Below are 16,517 nucleotides of genomic sequence, written 5' to 3' on the forward strand. Positions count from 1 at the left end.
ATACAAAGTAAACACAATGTAACTTTTGGCAGGAGAATATTACTGGCTGGAGGAATCAGGAAAGACTTCATGGAGGAGGTGGTATGAGATGGGCTTTGAAGGAAACCATGGATTTTAGAAAGACAGGAATGCATTCCAGGCATGGGGAAAAATACGTTGTTGCAAATGCAAGGAGATAGGAAGTATATTGTATTGTATGTTGTAACAAAGAGCAAGGCTAGTTTGGCTGAGTCCAAGAGTGTACAAAGAAGAAAGACCAATATTAATAAGGTTGGAAACCTAGGTTGGAGCTCAATGTAAAGGGCTTTAGATTATAAGCTCCCTGAGGGCAGAGACTATCTTTTTATTAATTGTAGTCCCAGCATTTAGCACAGTACCTGGAACATAGTAGGCAGTTAACAAACGTTTATTGGATTGGACTGGATTGGAACTAACAGGGGAATTTATATTTGATCCTATAGGTAGCAGGAAGCTACTGGAATTTATTGAATAGGAGCATGTCATGGTTATACTAGTGTCTTAGGATATCACTCCAGCAGTTGTGTGTGGGATGTGTGTAGGTTAGAGAAGGAATGTGAGTCACTGACACCAATTAAAAGATGAGTGCAATAGTCCAGGCAAGATGTATTAAAAGACTGACTTTAGCAGGCTAGCAGTCCTGTGAAAGGAGAAAAAGAAGGAGATCTGAGAGAATATTCTATGTATAGAAACAGAATTGACAGGGCTTAGTGACTGAGTGAGAATGAGGAGAAGGTAAGGGAGAAGGAAGAGATGAAGGTGACTTTGAGGTTGTGAACCTGGGTGACTGGGAGAGGAGTGGTACTTTTGACAGAAACAGGAAAGTCCAGAAGTGGGGACCACCAGGGAAAAGATAATGAGCTCTGTTTTGGACTAGTGGAGTTTGAGATGTCTATGGGAAATCTAGTTTGAGATGTCCAAAGGCATCTGGTGATGTGGGGAGGGGGGAGGGAAGGGGAGAAGGAGAGAGGGAGGGAGAGAGAGAAAGAAAAAAGAGAGAGACAGAGAGAGGGAGAGGGAGGGGGGAGGGAGAGAGAGTGAGAGTGATAGAGAGAGAGATAGGGAGAGAGAGGGAGAAGTAGAGGGAAAAAGGGAGAGAGAGAGGAAAGGAGGGAGGGAGGAAGGGAGAGAGGGAGAGGAAGAGAGAGAGAGAGAGAGAGAGAGAGAGAGAGAGAGAGAGAGAGAGAGAGAGAGAGATATCCAGGGCAGAGGCTGGGGTGGGGAGGAAGGGGGACATGCCCACAGTTAGAGGGAGATGGATGATGATCCAACAAGGAGAATGTGGTGAAGTCAGACAGTTATGAGAAGAACCAGGAGAGAGGGGTCCCAGTAGTGTCAAATGCTGCAGAGCCCTCAGGAAAGATGAGGAAAGAGCAAAGGCCAGAGGATTCGATCAGTGACCAGAGGTCACTGGTAAAGTTGGGGACAACTGCAATTACAAAGCAGTTTCTAGATGTTTAGCATATTCAGATTTTAACTACAATCTCACACATAGGAAGTGCTATCTAAATGTTTGCTAACTTTAACTTAATCTGCTGAAAATCAACAGAAGGCAATGGAGGGGGGAGGAAGAAAAAGTAAAAGGAAGGGGCTCAAGGACAAGTATGTTCTGGTGAGGAGGCTTCTGGAGAAAGGGGTTTTCCCAGGAGGTGTAATAGGGAGAAGTAGAATGGCATTCTTCATCTCAGTCAAGTCAATTAACCACTGGTGTCTTTCTTTATCTGTTAATCAAAAGGTTTGGACAATATGGCCTCTCAGACTTTTATGGAGAGCTCACACAGGGCAAGCACTCACATCGTAGTCAAAAGAAGAGACACAAGGACATTCTCAAAGTCTCTCTGAAGAACTTTGGAATTGATTGTGAGACATGGGAGACACTGGCACAGGACCACCCAACATGGCATGCCCACATCAAAGAAGATGCTGTGCTCTACAAGCAAAGCAGAATTGCAGTAGCTCAAAAGAAATGTGAGCTGTATAAATTTAGAGACACTTGCACTCCAAATGCTCATATGAACTATTTGTGCCCAACCCGTGGTAGAACCTTCAGAGCTCATATTGTTCCTATCAGTCACAGTCAGACATCCTGTACCTTGACTCCAACATAGTAATGTCATTTTGGTCCCTTTCTTTCTTTTTTTTTTAAATTAAGATTTTTATTTTTAGTTTATAACATTCAGTTCCACATGATTTTGAGTTACAGATTTTCTTCCTCCCTCTCCCCACTCTTCCCCCAGACAGCATGGAATCCGATATATCTTCTACATATAACTTTGCATTAAACTTATTTACACGATAGTCAAGTTGTAAAGAAGAATTATGACCAATGGAATGAATCATGAGAAAGAAGAAAGAAAAACAAAAAAAAAGCAAAAACAAAAGAAAAGAAAAAGGAGAGCAAATAGTTTGCCTCAATCTGCATTCAGACTCCATAGTTCTTTCTCTGGCTGTACATAGCTCTCTCCATCATGAGTCCTTTGGGGTTGTCTTTGAATCTTGTATTGCTGAGAAGAGCCAAGTCTATCAAGGTTAGTCACCATAGAATCAATATATCTGTAGTCATTTTGGTCCCTTTTAAGAATGAAGGACAACAACCTAACCTAAGTTGGACTATATGGCCTCTGAGATCCTTTTGAACTGTAGATCCATGATCCTATGTTCTTTTGAAAGGAGACAGGAAGATATGGTGCCCAGAAAAGAGTATTTTATTAGGATGTTCCCTCTCTTTTCCCTTCATTCTGTGGGAGTTCAATTTTAGTCAGTCAACTAACATTTATTAAGGGCCTACTATGTGCCAGGTACATGCTACAAACACTGAAGATACCAAGAAAGAGAAAAGTTGGTCTCTGTTCTGAAAGAACTTACGTCTAATTTCATGTCCCCAGGAAACGAATGATTTAGTTACCCTTTTTCTCTCTAGCACCAGGTATATAGGAAAAAGGTTATATATGTCCTTTTGACACAGGAAAAGGCTATTAGGCATATCCTGAAGTCTAATATTCACACCTAGTCTTAACTGGCTGTTCTCTGCCTCAGTTTATATTCCTAATCTTAATGAAGCTTAGGTGTCTCCAGATCTTTCCAAACCACAGTGGTAGAGGGAGGCCCTAGGAGAGCAAGAGGAAGAAAGATCCAAACCTGAGAATACTATGGGGACCCATTAAGACTTCAATGATCTACCCCAGCATTACAGATTTAAAGTGAACAAAAGGACTTTAGGGGCCATCTAGTCCAATGCTCCCATTTACCAGAGCCCAAAGAATAAGCCCAAAAGACTTGTTAGAGGTCATTCCGGTAATAAGTAGCAGAGCCATGATTATTTTAGAGCTATGCCATTGGCAGTGGAGCAAGTAGTATCAGTGGGCTTTAGTAGGCTACCTAACCCTGCCCTAGAATCAAACCCATTACAATGAGGGGTAGTAGTAGTAGTAGAGGTCACGGTACCCAAAGGCTGCCAAAGTACCCATTGACACAAGAATTTTGGCCGCATGTGACCCTTCTGATTCTTGTCCATTAGACAGCCAACCACAGGAAAAGGTAAATGAACAAAGACTAGATAATAAACAGAGCTAAGTTCCCCATCCCCCTCCCCACTTAGAATGCCATTTCATAGTCAACTCGATCATTATTAAAAGGGAGAAAAGAAAAGAAATAGAACAGACAATCAAAAAATAGCAAGTGATTTGATAAATCCTGGACTTTGAAATATACTGTATGGTGTTTTTTTGCAATAGCATCTCCTAATTATGTTTTAAGATAATATGAAACATATTAGACTCTTACCCAGTGCTGACAAAATGGCAGACTGGACAAAGCATACTGAATAGGTAAGACAGGTGAGATGGAGAGATTGCCTGGTATTAAAAACTTGCTGTGGATAACCGAGAGTTGCAGACTAACGTTATAAAGAAAATATTAGACTGGAAGTTAGGAGGCTTGGTTTTTGGTTCCTGGTTCTGCCTCAGTAGCTATGGGGCTCTCATCAAGTTGCTTCATCTCTTTGGGCTTCAGTTTAATTACCTGGAAAATGAGGAGGCTAGACTCGATCTCTCCTCGCTTTTGAACTAAAAAAAATTATATATTGTATGTGAATCATCCTTAAACAAATTCAAACGTAAAAAAGGAAAAAGAACATCATCCATATATTATGTGCTAACAAGGCATCTCTATCCATGAGGTTTCTGAAATGATACATCATTTTAAACCTAAAGGAAATTCACTACTTTAAATTTAAAAAGTACTTTAAGAAATTGAAGGCAACACTGGGAAATGGTTAGAGAGCAGACTTTAGAGTCAGGAGTTACTACCTTTAGGTCTTGCCCATGTTTTGGTACCACAAGCAACACTCTTAAGAGTATATCTGTATTGGTGCAAAACAGGTGCTGATCTGCATTGCCAAAGGGAATTTCTTCCCCATGCCAATATAATTACAAATCTGGTTGGTTCAGGTAAAAAGAAGAAATGAAGCATATTGCTGCTACCAGGACATCTATGTTACTTTTAAAGAGGCATTAAAAATAGCATGTAGGAAAAAATTTTATATCAAATTTCTCAGACAAAGGTTAGATATCTAAGATAGACAAAGCACTAACATATAATACAAAAGCCAGTATCCACAGTAAAGGATATGAATAAACAGTTCTCAAAAGAAGAATTGCAAACTATTGACAACTATATGAAAGAATCCTCCAAATTACGAGTTATAGGAGAAATACAAATCAAAACAACTCTGAGGTTTCCCCTAACACCCAGCAAATTGGTAAAGATAAAAAAAGATGGGAATAATCAGTACTAGAAAGGTTATTGAAAGATAGGCATACTATTGCATTGTTGGTGGAGCTGCAAATCCGTATACCATTCTGGAAAATTTGTAATTATATAAATAAAATGACTAAAATTTCCATGCCCTTTGACCCAAAGATTCCTAGGCATCTACCCAAGGAGTTAATTGACAAAAAGAATGGTTCTATATATACTGAAGTATTTATAGCAGCCCTTTTCGTGGTTGCAAAAAGTAGAAACAAACAGATCCTCATTGATTGGAGAATGACTAAATAAATTGTATGTGAGTGTAATAAAATTGTACCATGCCGCAAGAAACAAATATGATGAATTCAAAGAAACATGGAAAAATTTACTGACGAACTGATGTAAAATAAAGAAAATAGAATCAAGAAAAGACACGACTATAACAATGTAAATGGAAAGAATAAGCACCCTAAAACATTGAAAGGCATAGTGCCATTCACTTAATAAATGCGTGTTGGCTGGACAATTAATGTCGCACATTTTTACATCGTTGTTGGAGTTATGAACTGATCCAGGCATTCTGGAGAGCAATATGGAACTATGCCCAAAGGGCTAGTAAAAATGTGCATACCCTTTGTCCCAGCAATACCACTTCTAGGTCTATATCCCAAAGAAATCATACAAATGGGAAAGGGACCTGTAGGTACAAAAATATTTATAGCAGCTTTTTTGTGGTGGCAAAGAATTGGAAATCAAGGGGATGCCCATCAATTGGGGAATGGCTAAACAAATTGTGGTATATGAATGTAATGGAATACTATTGTGTTATAAGAAATGAGGAGCAGACGGACTTCATTACAACCTGGAATGACTTATGTGAACTGACGCTGAGTGAGGGGAGTAGAACCAGATCATTATACACGATTATAGACACATAGTATCTGTAACTTTGATAGACTTGGCTCCTCTCATTAATGCAAGGTTCTAACACAACTCCAAAAGACTCATGATGGAAAAAGCTATGCACATCTAGAGAAAAAATTACGGAGTCTGAATGCAGATTGAGACAAACTTTTTGCTCTCTCTCTTTTTTTTTTTGGTTTCATTTCTCCTTTCTCATAATTCATTCCATTGGTTATAATCCTTCTTTACAACTGGACTATTATGTAAATAAGTTCAGTGTGAAGGTATATGTAGAACCTACATTGGATTACACGCTGTCTTGCGAGGGGATGGGGGAAGAGAGGAAGGGAGAGAAAATTTGGAACCCAAAAACCTGTAGAACTGAGTGTTATAAACTAAAAAAAAAATTAATTAAAAAAAATTTATGTTGCAAAATTACCAAAATAAGAAGAAAAATAAGACACTTTCCCCAATTTCTTTGCAGAGGCGTATATGTGTATTTGTATGTGTGTGTATGTGTGTGTGTGTGTGTATGGGGGTCCTATGGATGTGAAATGTTACATACATTGTCACATTTTCTTCAGTGTATTAATCATTTGTTGAATTCTCTGGGATATGAGAGGGAGAGGGATATAGAGAGAAATCCTAGCAATATAAAAACAAAATACATAAATAAAAATTATTTTAAGAGTATATTTACTCTTTGCTTGTTCTGCCACTTATACCTGGTTTAGGGAATACCCTACTGATCATATCCCCAGTTTTCAGACCCACCTAAAGATTTCATGCAAAACAATACAAATCATCATGAAAATTAATCAAAAAGTAATAGAATACAAGAGGCAAAGAGAAGGCAATATTAATGTACACGGCTATTCTCTTTTTCCAAACTTGGTGGAGTGCATTATCCATCATTTTTTACTTTCTTTACCGTTTTACAAATTACTCATGAAGGATGCCAAGTACAGCATGACCCAAAATTAATCAGCAAGACCAACATTTTAATGAATCTTGGCTAAATGATGTCATAGCTGGGGCAGAGTGAGTTCACTGTATGAGTACTCGACCACAGTCTCCATCTTTAATTTGGCCCACACTTAGAGATCCGGAAGAACAGTTATATGAGTTAAGAGATGGTTATGTCACCTCCCATCTCTGGGGATAAGAAATAGGACTGTGGGTGAAAACAGAAAGAGGCCACCTCCGACACAGTAGCCATATGAGGAAGTCATTTCAATCAGTTAACAAGCATTTTACCCCTCTGGGTACTGCTTTCTTTATTCACAAAATAGTGAAAATAACATCTATCTTCCCGACCTCACAGGTTTGTTAGAAGGAAAGCATTTTGTAAACTTCTGAGCACTATAGAAATACAACGTGAAGGCCTTACTACCTGAGTGTGCATGGACAAATGGTTCTACCTTACAAGGCTATAGTCTTCTCAGCTGTAAATTAAGTAGATTGGAGATGATGATCTCTAAGGTTCTTTTCAATTCTGAATCCTATTGATGTGTATTACCACAAAGTTATGATGACTCCACTCCCCATCTGGAGGAGTGGTGGAGCCTTGCTCCTGACTTTGGATATGAAAATTTCACAAAATCCTAACCCTGCCATTCATCTTCTTGTCAAGACAAGCCTTCCTCTCTTTTCTACCCACCATCTTGGCACATCCAAATAGATCTTCTAGAAGATCACCATGGTGTCACATAGCTAGGACTTTCAAAGTCATCTAGTCCAATCTCCTTCCCTATCTCATTTTGCAGCTGAGTAAACTGAGGCCCAGGAAAGCTAAGTGACCTGTGAAAGTCACAAAAATAGTAAGTGGCAGAGCCAAAATCTGACTTTGTCCAAGTCCAGTATTCTCCAGATTGACCATAGTTTGCCCTCCCTTTAAAACCCATTAAAAGAAAGGAAACACATTGCCACTAAAGATTGGGCTTTCTCTTCCTAGACTGTAGTCACAAGAAAACAAACAAGATTAATAAAAACTCAGATATTGTTGAAGGATGATACAGCAGAAGCAATGTCTCTCAAGTCAGAGGAGCCAGTTTCAAATCTGCCCTTGATACTTACTACCTGTGAGACTTTAGATAACAAGAACGACAAGCCAATGCCACACAAATAGCTAACCACATACTTCCTTGGATGGTTCCTTGAGTTCAATTTGACAAGCATTTAAGTTCCCCAAAGGGGGAGAAAAGCAATAAAGCTTGGAGAATAAGGCCCACATGAGCTAGCAGTGGGAGGGAAGTTTCATGTAAGTCATTTAACCTCCTAGGGATTCAGTCATCTCTTTTCGTTCTAGATCTATCATCTTATGACCTGGCTGGTTTCTCATCTAGAAAAGGGATTTTTTCTCATCAGTCCTGGAGGCTTTGTAGGGGCCAGTAACATCATGCACGATAAGTGGCTTGCTGAGTTCTGTGGTTCTGCCAGAGGGACCCAGAGACAGAAAATGTTTGCAAAGCACACACACATACCCTCAAACGCTCTCTTCTCCATACGAAATGGCAATGGCTCAACACTGTTTGTTGATGTTACTTATCCCCGACTGCATGACTAGTTTCTGGCATCAGTTCAGATAAGTCTTTTCACGTGTCTGTATTCTTCACAGTCAGTCAGTTCTTGGGGCACAGTAATATTCCATTACCTAATGGAATTTAAAACAAAGGAGTACAATGTCCTGCCTTCCATTTTCCTTCACATTCACAATATAGAAGCTGTAGACAGTTCAACTAGACTACTTAATATTTTCCTGCCTCTGTGTGTGTGAACAGTGCCTGGCACACAGTTGGCACTTAATTAAATGCTAATTGACTGACTAGCATTCCAACTCACAATCCCTACCAGGAAACAGAGGCAAAAAATGAAAAGTAAACAAAATGACTCACATGTTAAACATTATAATCAACCCCTCTCTGGTTCGGTAATTATAAGACGGTTAAGTTTGTCTGGTTTTTTTTTTTAAAGACATCCAGAGAAGTACCCTAGGCCTCTCTTGGGCACCAACTCCAAAGGTGGCCTTACTCCATTATTCTCATCCTCAAACATGCCCTGTGATTTCACTCACACACACACACACACACACACACACACACACACACCCCTTTCCTCATGCTGTTTCCTATGCCTGGAATGCCTCTCCTTCCAACCCTTTTTCCTACTGAATTCCCACCCACCAAGCCCAATTTAAATGTCACCTTTTCCAAGAATGCTTTCTTATTCCTCAGTGAAGTCAAATTCAAATACAATCAGATCCAAGTGAGCTCTACATTGACTTAGAAAACCACAAATGAACATCATCTGTGTTGTGTTGAATTTTAATTTACTTTGCTCAACATTTCCCAATTACATTTTAATTTGGGTCAGACCACACTGGGAAGTTCTGCACCTTTGCTCCATCCAGCCAACAAATTTGATATCTCTGCTCTAGTTAATAACTTTCCGCCACAAATGTTACATAGTACTGTGTACCTGTATAATACACTGACTCCATAGTATTGTTTCACTATTATCTCTTGTATGTTAGTCAAATTCCCTAGTAAGATCCATGAGGGAAGGGACTTTCTCATCTAAACTTAGCACTAACATCTATATAAGAAAGAGTTCTTAATAAAAGTATCCTGGATTGAATCAAATCTTAGTTTTGTCTATAAACAAGGCTGAGCTAGTTTCATTTTAGGTACATGGCCTGTTTTTGTTTAAAACATAGACATTGAATATAGAGGAAAAGGGGGGGCTTGCATGTGAATGGGATCATACATTGAGACCTAGAAAAGGTCACAGAATCATTATGTAGATATAGAAGGGATGGACCTCAGAGGTCCAACCAATTTTACAGATGAGAAAACTGAGAAATTTTTAGAAGTTTTGTCTTTAGAAGTTGGAAGTTTAGAAGTTTTAGAGAAGTCAGTCCTAGTCATATCAAGGTAAATCTTCTCAGATGTTTGGTCAAACCCACCACTGCCAGACCCAAAACACCAGGAGTGCCACAAGAACTAGATTAAAATGTAATTGGGAAATAGTTAACTAACTAAATAAATACAATAGAACACAGACAATGTTAACATGTGGTTTTTCTAAGTCAATATGCTCTGCCTCCTTCCCCCTGCAGAGATCCTTGAGTATACTTTACTGATCCTGGTTTCTATTTGAATTTGATACAACAGCTCTAGGTAGTTCCCAAAGTAGTAATTCGTATGTAAAAATACAGTACTGTCCAAAATGGTTTCTTTCTTACACTCTTTAAAAGTGTATGATGCTATTAGCAGGTCAGATTTTACATTCTTGGGCTCAAAGATCGCTGCAGACAGTGACTGTATCCATGAAATTAAAAGATGCTTACTTCTTGGAAGGAAAGCCATGGCAAATCTGGACACATACTAAAAAGCAGAGCCATCACCTTGTTGACTAAGGTCCATATAATCAAGGCTATGGCTTTTCCAGTAGCAATGTATGGCTGTGAGAGTTGGACTTACATAGAAGGCTGGGCTGGGCAGAATTGACACTTTTGAGCTGAGGTGCTGGAGAAGACTTTTGAGTGTCCCTGGGATAGCTAGGACATCAAATCAGTCCATACTAAAGACCCTGATGTCGGGAAAGATTGAAGGCAAAAGGAAAGGGGGGTAGCAGAGGATGAGAAGGCTAGCATCATAGAAACAATGAACATGAACAGACTGCAGTGGAGGACAAAAGAGCCTGTGGGCTATGGTCCACGAGGTCATAAAAAGTTAGATACAACTGAACAACAAAACTCTTAACAGTGTACCTGCACCCACTACAATGCATGTGTGTGGGATGAAGGTGGGCAGAGAAGGCACCTTGATCTAAACGGATGGAGGGTGAGATCTGAAGTCACAAACAGCTGAAGGTAGACACTCTCTTTTGTCTTTCTTGGCATTGTCAGCAGGTAGCACAGTGTACTTTAGCACATAGTAGGTGCTTAATAAATGCTACTATGTGACCCTTGTCAAGTCATTTAACCAATCTGAGCCTTGTTTTCTTTAACAGCAATAGTAATAGTACCTACGTCCCAGGGTGGTTGTCTGAATCAAATGAGACAATCTATTTAAAGTGCTTTGCAAACCTTAACGGTTTATATAAATGCAGGTACTATTATTACTTGTGCACAAAATGGTGATAGTACAGCTAAAATAGGGAGAAAAGTTGTTAGACCAATAAGAAATTCTAAAGTCTGCTGACTCTGGCCGACTCATACTAGGTAGTTAGAACTGAAGAAGCTGGCAAATCCAGGAGTCAGAGATAGATGGCTGTGGTATGTGTTTTGGGGCACTTTGATGTTCTGGGAACTAACGTATTAGGCAAAATAGGGAAGTCACAATGGAATGATGGAAATATAATATCATTTTACTGATAGCGAAACTGAGTCTCAGGGAAGAAGTGACTTGCCCAGGGTCACACAAGTGGCTGAATCTGAACCAATGTCCTCTTTCTCCAGACTCAGCACACTTTGCTAGACAACACACTCTCCCCTTTTAGTAGCATAAGCTTTCATAGATTTTTTTTTGCTTGTTATTTGAAGGGGGCACCTGTATTTGAACCAGTTTTCATAGATTATCAAAGATATTTTCCAAATGCATTATAGGTTACTACAGGGCAACCTTCTCTAAAACCTCTTTGCAGTCCTTTCTCCCCTCCTTCCCAAGTACAGTGCTTTTCCATACAGTAATGAATGTCTGCTTAATGAGCAAGATGTGTGCACAAAGTATCCAAACAAATATAATTTGCAGGATAACTTTTGGAACACAGTTCATTAGTATATTAGGAATTTCTCACATGGGAAAAGAAAATGGAATTTGCCAAATTTCCTTTATACTGATGGATACTGGGAGCAGTCTACACCTCAGACAATACATGAAAAGAGAATCATTAAGGCCAGCTCAGAGTTTTTCAAACTTTCCTGCTGCCTCATTCTCTTATGCAAGTCTAACAATCTTGTGGTTATGCCACAATGCCTAAACCTGTTGGGTGGCACTTTAGAAAGCGGAAGAATGCCCATAGACCTACACTGCATTAGTTAATCTTGTCTGATCAGCCTTGAAATTCTTGCTAATTATTTCCAAATCAGAACTGGAGAATGGCTGTGTATTTCCACTGTTTCACATAATTTTTAAAGTTGTAAGGGAATTCCTTCCTACTTCCTTCTACCTGGTAAAGTGAATCAGTGTTGGCCTTTAGGACAAAGCTTGAAACTCACATTTCTCAAGCTCCTGTTTCCAAATTCATTCATTTCCCAGAATTCTCTGAGCTTTAAAAGATTCCCATTAAAAGAAAATTAATAACTATATTTTAATATCATGACAGTGTATGGTCACAATAAATGGGCTTTTAAAGGTAATTTTTTGATAGATTTTAAAGGCCATGGTAGGAAAAGTCAGAATCTAAAAGAGCCTCCTCAGGGCAGGATAATTCAGAATGTCAGTGGAAAGAACACCTAAGTTAGCAGCACCCAGATTCTAGTTCTAACACTGGAGCTAACAAGTTGTACAACTTCTGACAGGTCACAGCCTCTCTCTGGGCCTCAGTTTCTCTTCATGAGGCATGATGAAAGAATACTAGATCTGGAAGATGAATATCTGGGTCTGAATTCCAGTGGTCCCACTTACTACCTGCATAATCCCAGGGATAGTTACTTAATCTCTCTGGGCTCACCTGTAAAATGAGCTCCGAGATGCATCTTCCTATTAGTCTATCTCTCGGTGCTAATTGGAGATTTAAAAAAGAGTCTGAACATAAGTTATTCCATAAGATGCACTGAAACATGAAAGAGAAATCCAACCTTAAATTCTCCCAAAGAATGCTCTGATGCATGGGGAGCCAGATGAGATCAGAAAGGCCATATACCATTTATTTCCTATGCCATCCTGGGTTCAGGCCAGAATGGATGAGTTAAACATTATCTATACAGCGTCTAGAAAACATATCCCTTGCACCCGGAAAACAGTGACAGGCACATCTTGCCCTTCAGATGAATGGAAAAGGGTGGCAGCTGGTAGAAAGCAAGGCAAGGGCAGACAGTGAGACCAATGCATGGATGTATGGATGTGTGGCTGCGAGGCCCTGGGCCACCCAGAACCCTAGCATTCTTCAGGCCTGAGCCCAAACCTTCTGCACCGCCTCCTACCTGGAGAAGGGGGAGGGACGAGCCAGCTCCGGGGCTTTAGGGATCCCAGCCTCCCTCCTCCTGGTCGCGCACAGAAAGAAGGATCGCTCGGGGCTGGAACTCTGGCCCCGTGGCCCCTAACCAGTTGCATCCCAACACAGGAGGGCGGTGGGATGCAGCGGACACTCACCTGCAGCAGCACGGCCAGCAGGAAGCACAGGTACATCTGGTAGATGCCCATCTCCCCCACCACCTGGAACGCTTCCTCCACCTCCATGGTCCGGCTCCCAGAGCGCTCAGCCCGGCCCCCAGCAGGGGCCTGGAGGCACAGACCCAGGCCGCACCCCAGCCTTCAAGGACGCACAACTTTGCCCGCGCTGCCCCCCGGCCCGTAGCACCAGTGCTCCCGGGCCCGCGACCCCCAGCGCGGCGCTCGGCTCATTCAGAGGCGGCCGCGGGGTAAGCGGGAAGGAGTCTAGCGGGGCTGGGGAGCACCGCGTCTGCGTGATGCGGGGCGGAGAGCCCGGGACCGAGGGATAGCGTAGACTCGGGCCCCGGCTGCAGACGGCGTTCCGCCTGCTGACCATCATTGGAGGAAAGCGGAGCAAAGAGTGTGCGCAGGGGCGGGGCCAGAGCCGGTGGGAGGACGGAGAGCGAACCAGGCTGGGAGGCCAGGAGTGGGCTGGGCCCTAGGGGTGTGGGCCCGCGAGTGCCTGGGGCGGGGGCGTTTCCTGCAGCACTTAAGAGTGAGAGGGAGGAGGGTACTGGGTTACTCCCTTTTGGCTTGCGAAGAGGGTAAGGATGTTTGTGCTTTGAGAAGGCTTAATGGTTTCCAGGCTCTTGAGAGAAGAGGATTGGTTTCCTGCTTTCTCCCATCCAACATTACAGTAACCCCTCGCTCTGGGTATCTGGCGAAGCTTTCGTAGGGTCAAATCAGAAGGCAAGTAAGGCAGTAGGGCAGATGGGCAGTGACAATCTGGACTTGGAAATGCGACAACGAACAGTAAGCGCTTACTAAGCGCCGGGCACCGAGCTCAGCGCCGGAGACAAGAAAGACGAAACACACGGACCCTGACTTCTGGGGGCTCACATCCTAATGGGAGAGACAGAATAAAAATAACTGCACACAAAATATATACAGTGTAAATGGAAGGCAATCTCAGAGAGAAGTTACTAGCGGGGAGGGAGACTTTTTCTGTATTTTTAGGGAATGCAACAATCCAACAACCATTACGTGCTATGTTTGGGACTGAAAGAGAGAGAGAGAGAGAAAGAGAGAGAGAGAGAGAGAGAGAGAGAGAGAGAGAGAGAGAGAGAGAGAGAGAGAGATGCAGAACACTGACCTAGGTGATGCGGTAACAAAGATGGCCAGGATCTTAATCTGTCAGGGCTCAATCATTTCTAAGGCACCTTCCGGCTCTAAATCCATGATCTCATGAATGCAACCCTTACTCTTATGGGACTTGATAGTTACCTAGGCTTGACAGTCTCCTACACAAATAGATGTGTTACAAGGTAGAATATAATGCGGGCAAAGGAGAGATCCAGAAAAACTGCTCCAGGCCAATTTGAGAAGGGAGAGAGATGTGCTTTCAGCCTGGATATGAGGAAGGCTTCATGAAAGGGTGGCAACTGAGCTGAACTTCGAAGGAAGGGAAGGATTTCACCAAAGAAAAGATGAGGATGCATTCAAGCATAATGTACTGCCTTCAGTAATGCATGAAAATGAGAGAGGCAGAAAGAAATCTGGCAACAGTTGCTATTTTGCTCAAATAGAGATATCCTGGCAGCTGGATGGCGCAGTGATTAGAGCACCTAGGACCTGGCTTCAAATCCAGACTCAGACACTTCTTAGCTGGGAAATCAGCTAACCCTGTTTGCCTCAGTTTCTTCATCTGTAAAATGAGCTGGAAAAGAATATGGTAAACCACTCCAGTATATTTGCTAAGAAAACCCCAAATGGCAACATCAAAGAGATCTCTCCAGCCTACTTTGTGATCTTTCTACAATTTTAGGAAAATAACAGCTACTATTACTAATCGTAATAAATAATAATTTACAGAAATAATTTCTAAAGAGACAGATACCATGGGCCTATCAAATAATAATAGCAGTTTACCACTGGATGGAGCCTATGAAACAGCTAAGATGCAAGAAAGGAAGTATATGTTGTATGTGAACTTAATTAACAATATGTCAGCCAAAGAAGCTTCAAATAAATGTCTGAGTTCAGTGGATCCTGAAATTGTGTGGGGGGTGAGGGGGTTGTGGGGGCAGTTCAGCACAGTGCTACTAGAGCAAGTCATTACAACTGCAAACTGCAGACAGTTCATTGTTAAGAAACCTAGACCTACTGATCCATGTAAATTCTGCAAGGAGATGTTTAAAACTGTGCAACATGTGGCCAAAAGTTGCAAAATTGTAAAACCTACCAAATACCTAGGAAAAAATGTGATCAAGGAAGCTGGAATTATTCACTAGAAAGTCACTCTTCTTCAGGTAGTCAACAAGCATTTATTAAATGTTGGGAACTGTGAAATGAACTGAACTGGGTATAAAAATAGAAAAGCAAGGAATCCCTGTTTTTAAGGAGCTTATGTTCTAAAGGGGCAGGTGACAAATATAAGAATTTAGGAGTTTTTGGAAGCCAGATGGAAAGGCCCAGTGGTCCTTAGGGTACAGCAACAAAGCAGCCAGTACTAATGTATCTTCTTTAGTGTCTTTCCGTTGATAAAACCACATCCATTTCTGAGATTAAACTATTTGACAGCAATTAAAGACTTTGGTTGTCAAAAATATTTTGTTTTTAGTAGCTGAGGCTGCTAGTATAGGAGCACCTGTAGACTCAGTTACCAGGTCATAGTCCCACAAGCTTTATCCCATTATTCCCTTGGATCATGCCATCACCAGCATTGGAAGCAGTATTGGTCTGGGAGGTGCTGCTATTCCTGAGATTCTAAGTAAAGGGTCCTGGGTTTTCTCCCCTGAGGTCTGAGGGCACGTGGTGCTGCTGGTTTGACCTGCCTGGCACATACTGTCTCCCGTCTGCTTGCCTTATCAGTAGCAATTGGTTAGAAGTTATGTGAGGGGTGACAGGGATGGAAAGACCCTTCTCCAATCCCTGAGAGTTGTCCTTAATGATGAATGCAAGCGAGCTGAGTTAGAAGCAATTGGTGGTCTAGCGTTGGGGCAGTGGTGCTGCTGCTGTTTCTGGGGCTCTTGGGCACAGGATCCTGAGTGTTCTCCATCAGTGAGGTAGCATGGTATAGTTTGACTTGAAGTCAAGAAGATCTGGGTTCAGATTCTTCCTCAGACACTATGTGACCATGGGCAAGTAACTGAACCTCCCTGTGCTTCAGTCTCACCTGTAAAATGAGAAGGCTGGACTCCATGTTCTCTAAGGACCTTTCCATCTCTATACCTATGGTCCTATAATCCTTCCCATTTCTGAGCACCACATTTTAGGAAGGATGTTCATAAACTGGAAGGCATCCAGAGGAAGATGATCAGAAAGGTGAGGCATCCAAAACCAAATCATACAAAGAGAATAAAATACTTATTAAGTACATATTAAGTGTGCATAAAAGGATTGGTTTAAGGATTTAGGGATATTTATACTGAAGAAGAGGAAATAGTTTTCTCCCTAAGAGAAGTGCCTATTTGAAAAGCTAAAAGTGGAAAGGATATTCTGCCTGTTCTGCTTGGTCCCAAAGGGCAGAAT

The 16,517-nt window shown here is 41.5% G+C and overlaps 1 protein-coding gene across 1 annotated transcript in view; it reads right to left on the reverse strand.

Moving 5' to 3' along the window:
- SLC22A15 (solute carrier family 22 member 15) overlaps positions 1 to 13,141 on the reverse strand; it is a 78,756-nt gene extending 65,615 nt beyond the window's left edge. Inside the window, exon 1 of the mRNA XM_036768910.1 lies at positions 12,987 to 13,141. Within this exon, the coding sequence (XP_036624805.1) occupies positions 12,987 to 13,073 (87 nt within the window). The 5' untranslated portion in view covers positions 13,074 to 13,141. The remainder of the gene's footprint in view (positions 1 to 12,986) is intronic.
- Positions 13,142 to 16,517: the final 3,376 nt, after the last annotated feature.

The sequence above is a fragment of the Trichosurus vulpecula genome, chromosome 7 (assembly GCF_011100635.1).
Source record: "Trichosurus vulpecula isolate mTriVul1 chromosome 7, mTriVul1.pri, whole genome shotgun sequence".
NCBI lineage: Eukaryota > Metazoa > Chordata > Mammalia > Diprotodontia > Phalangeridae > Trichosurus > Trichosurus vulpecula.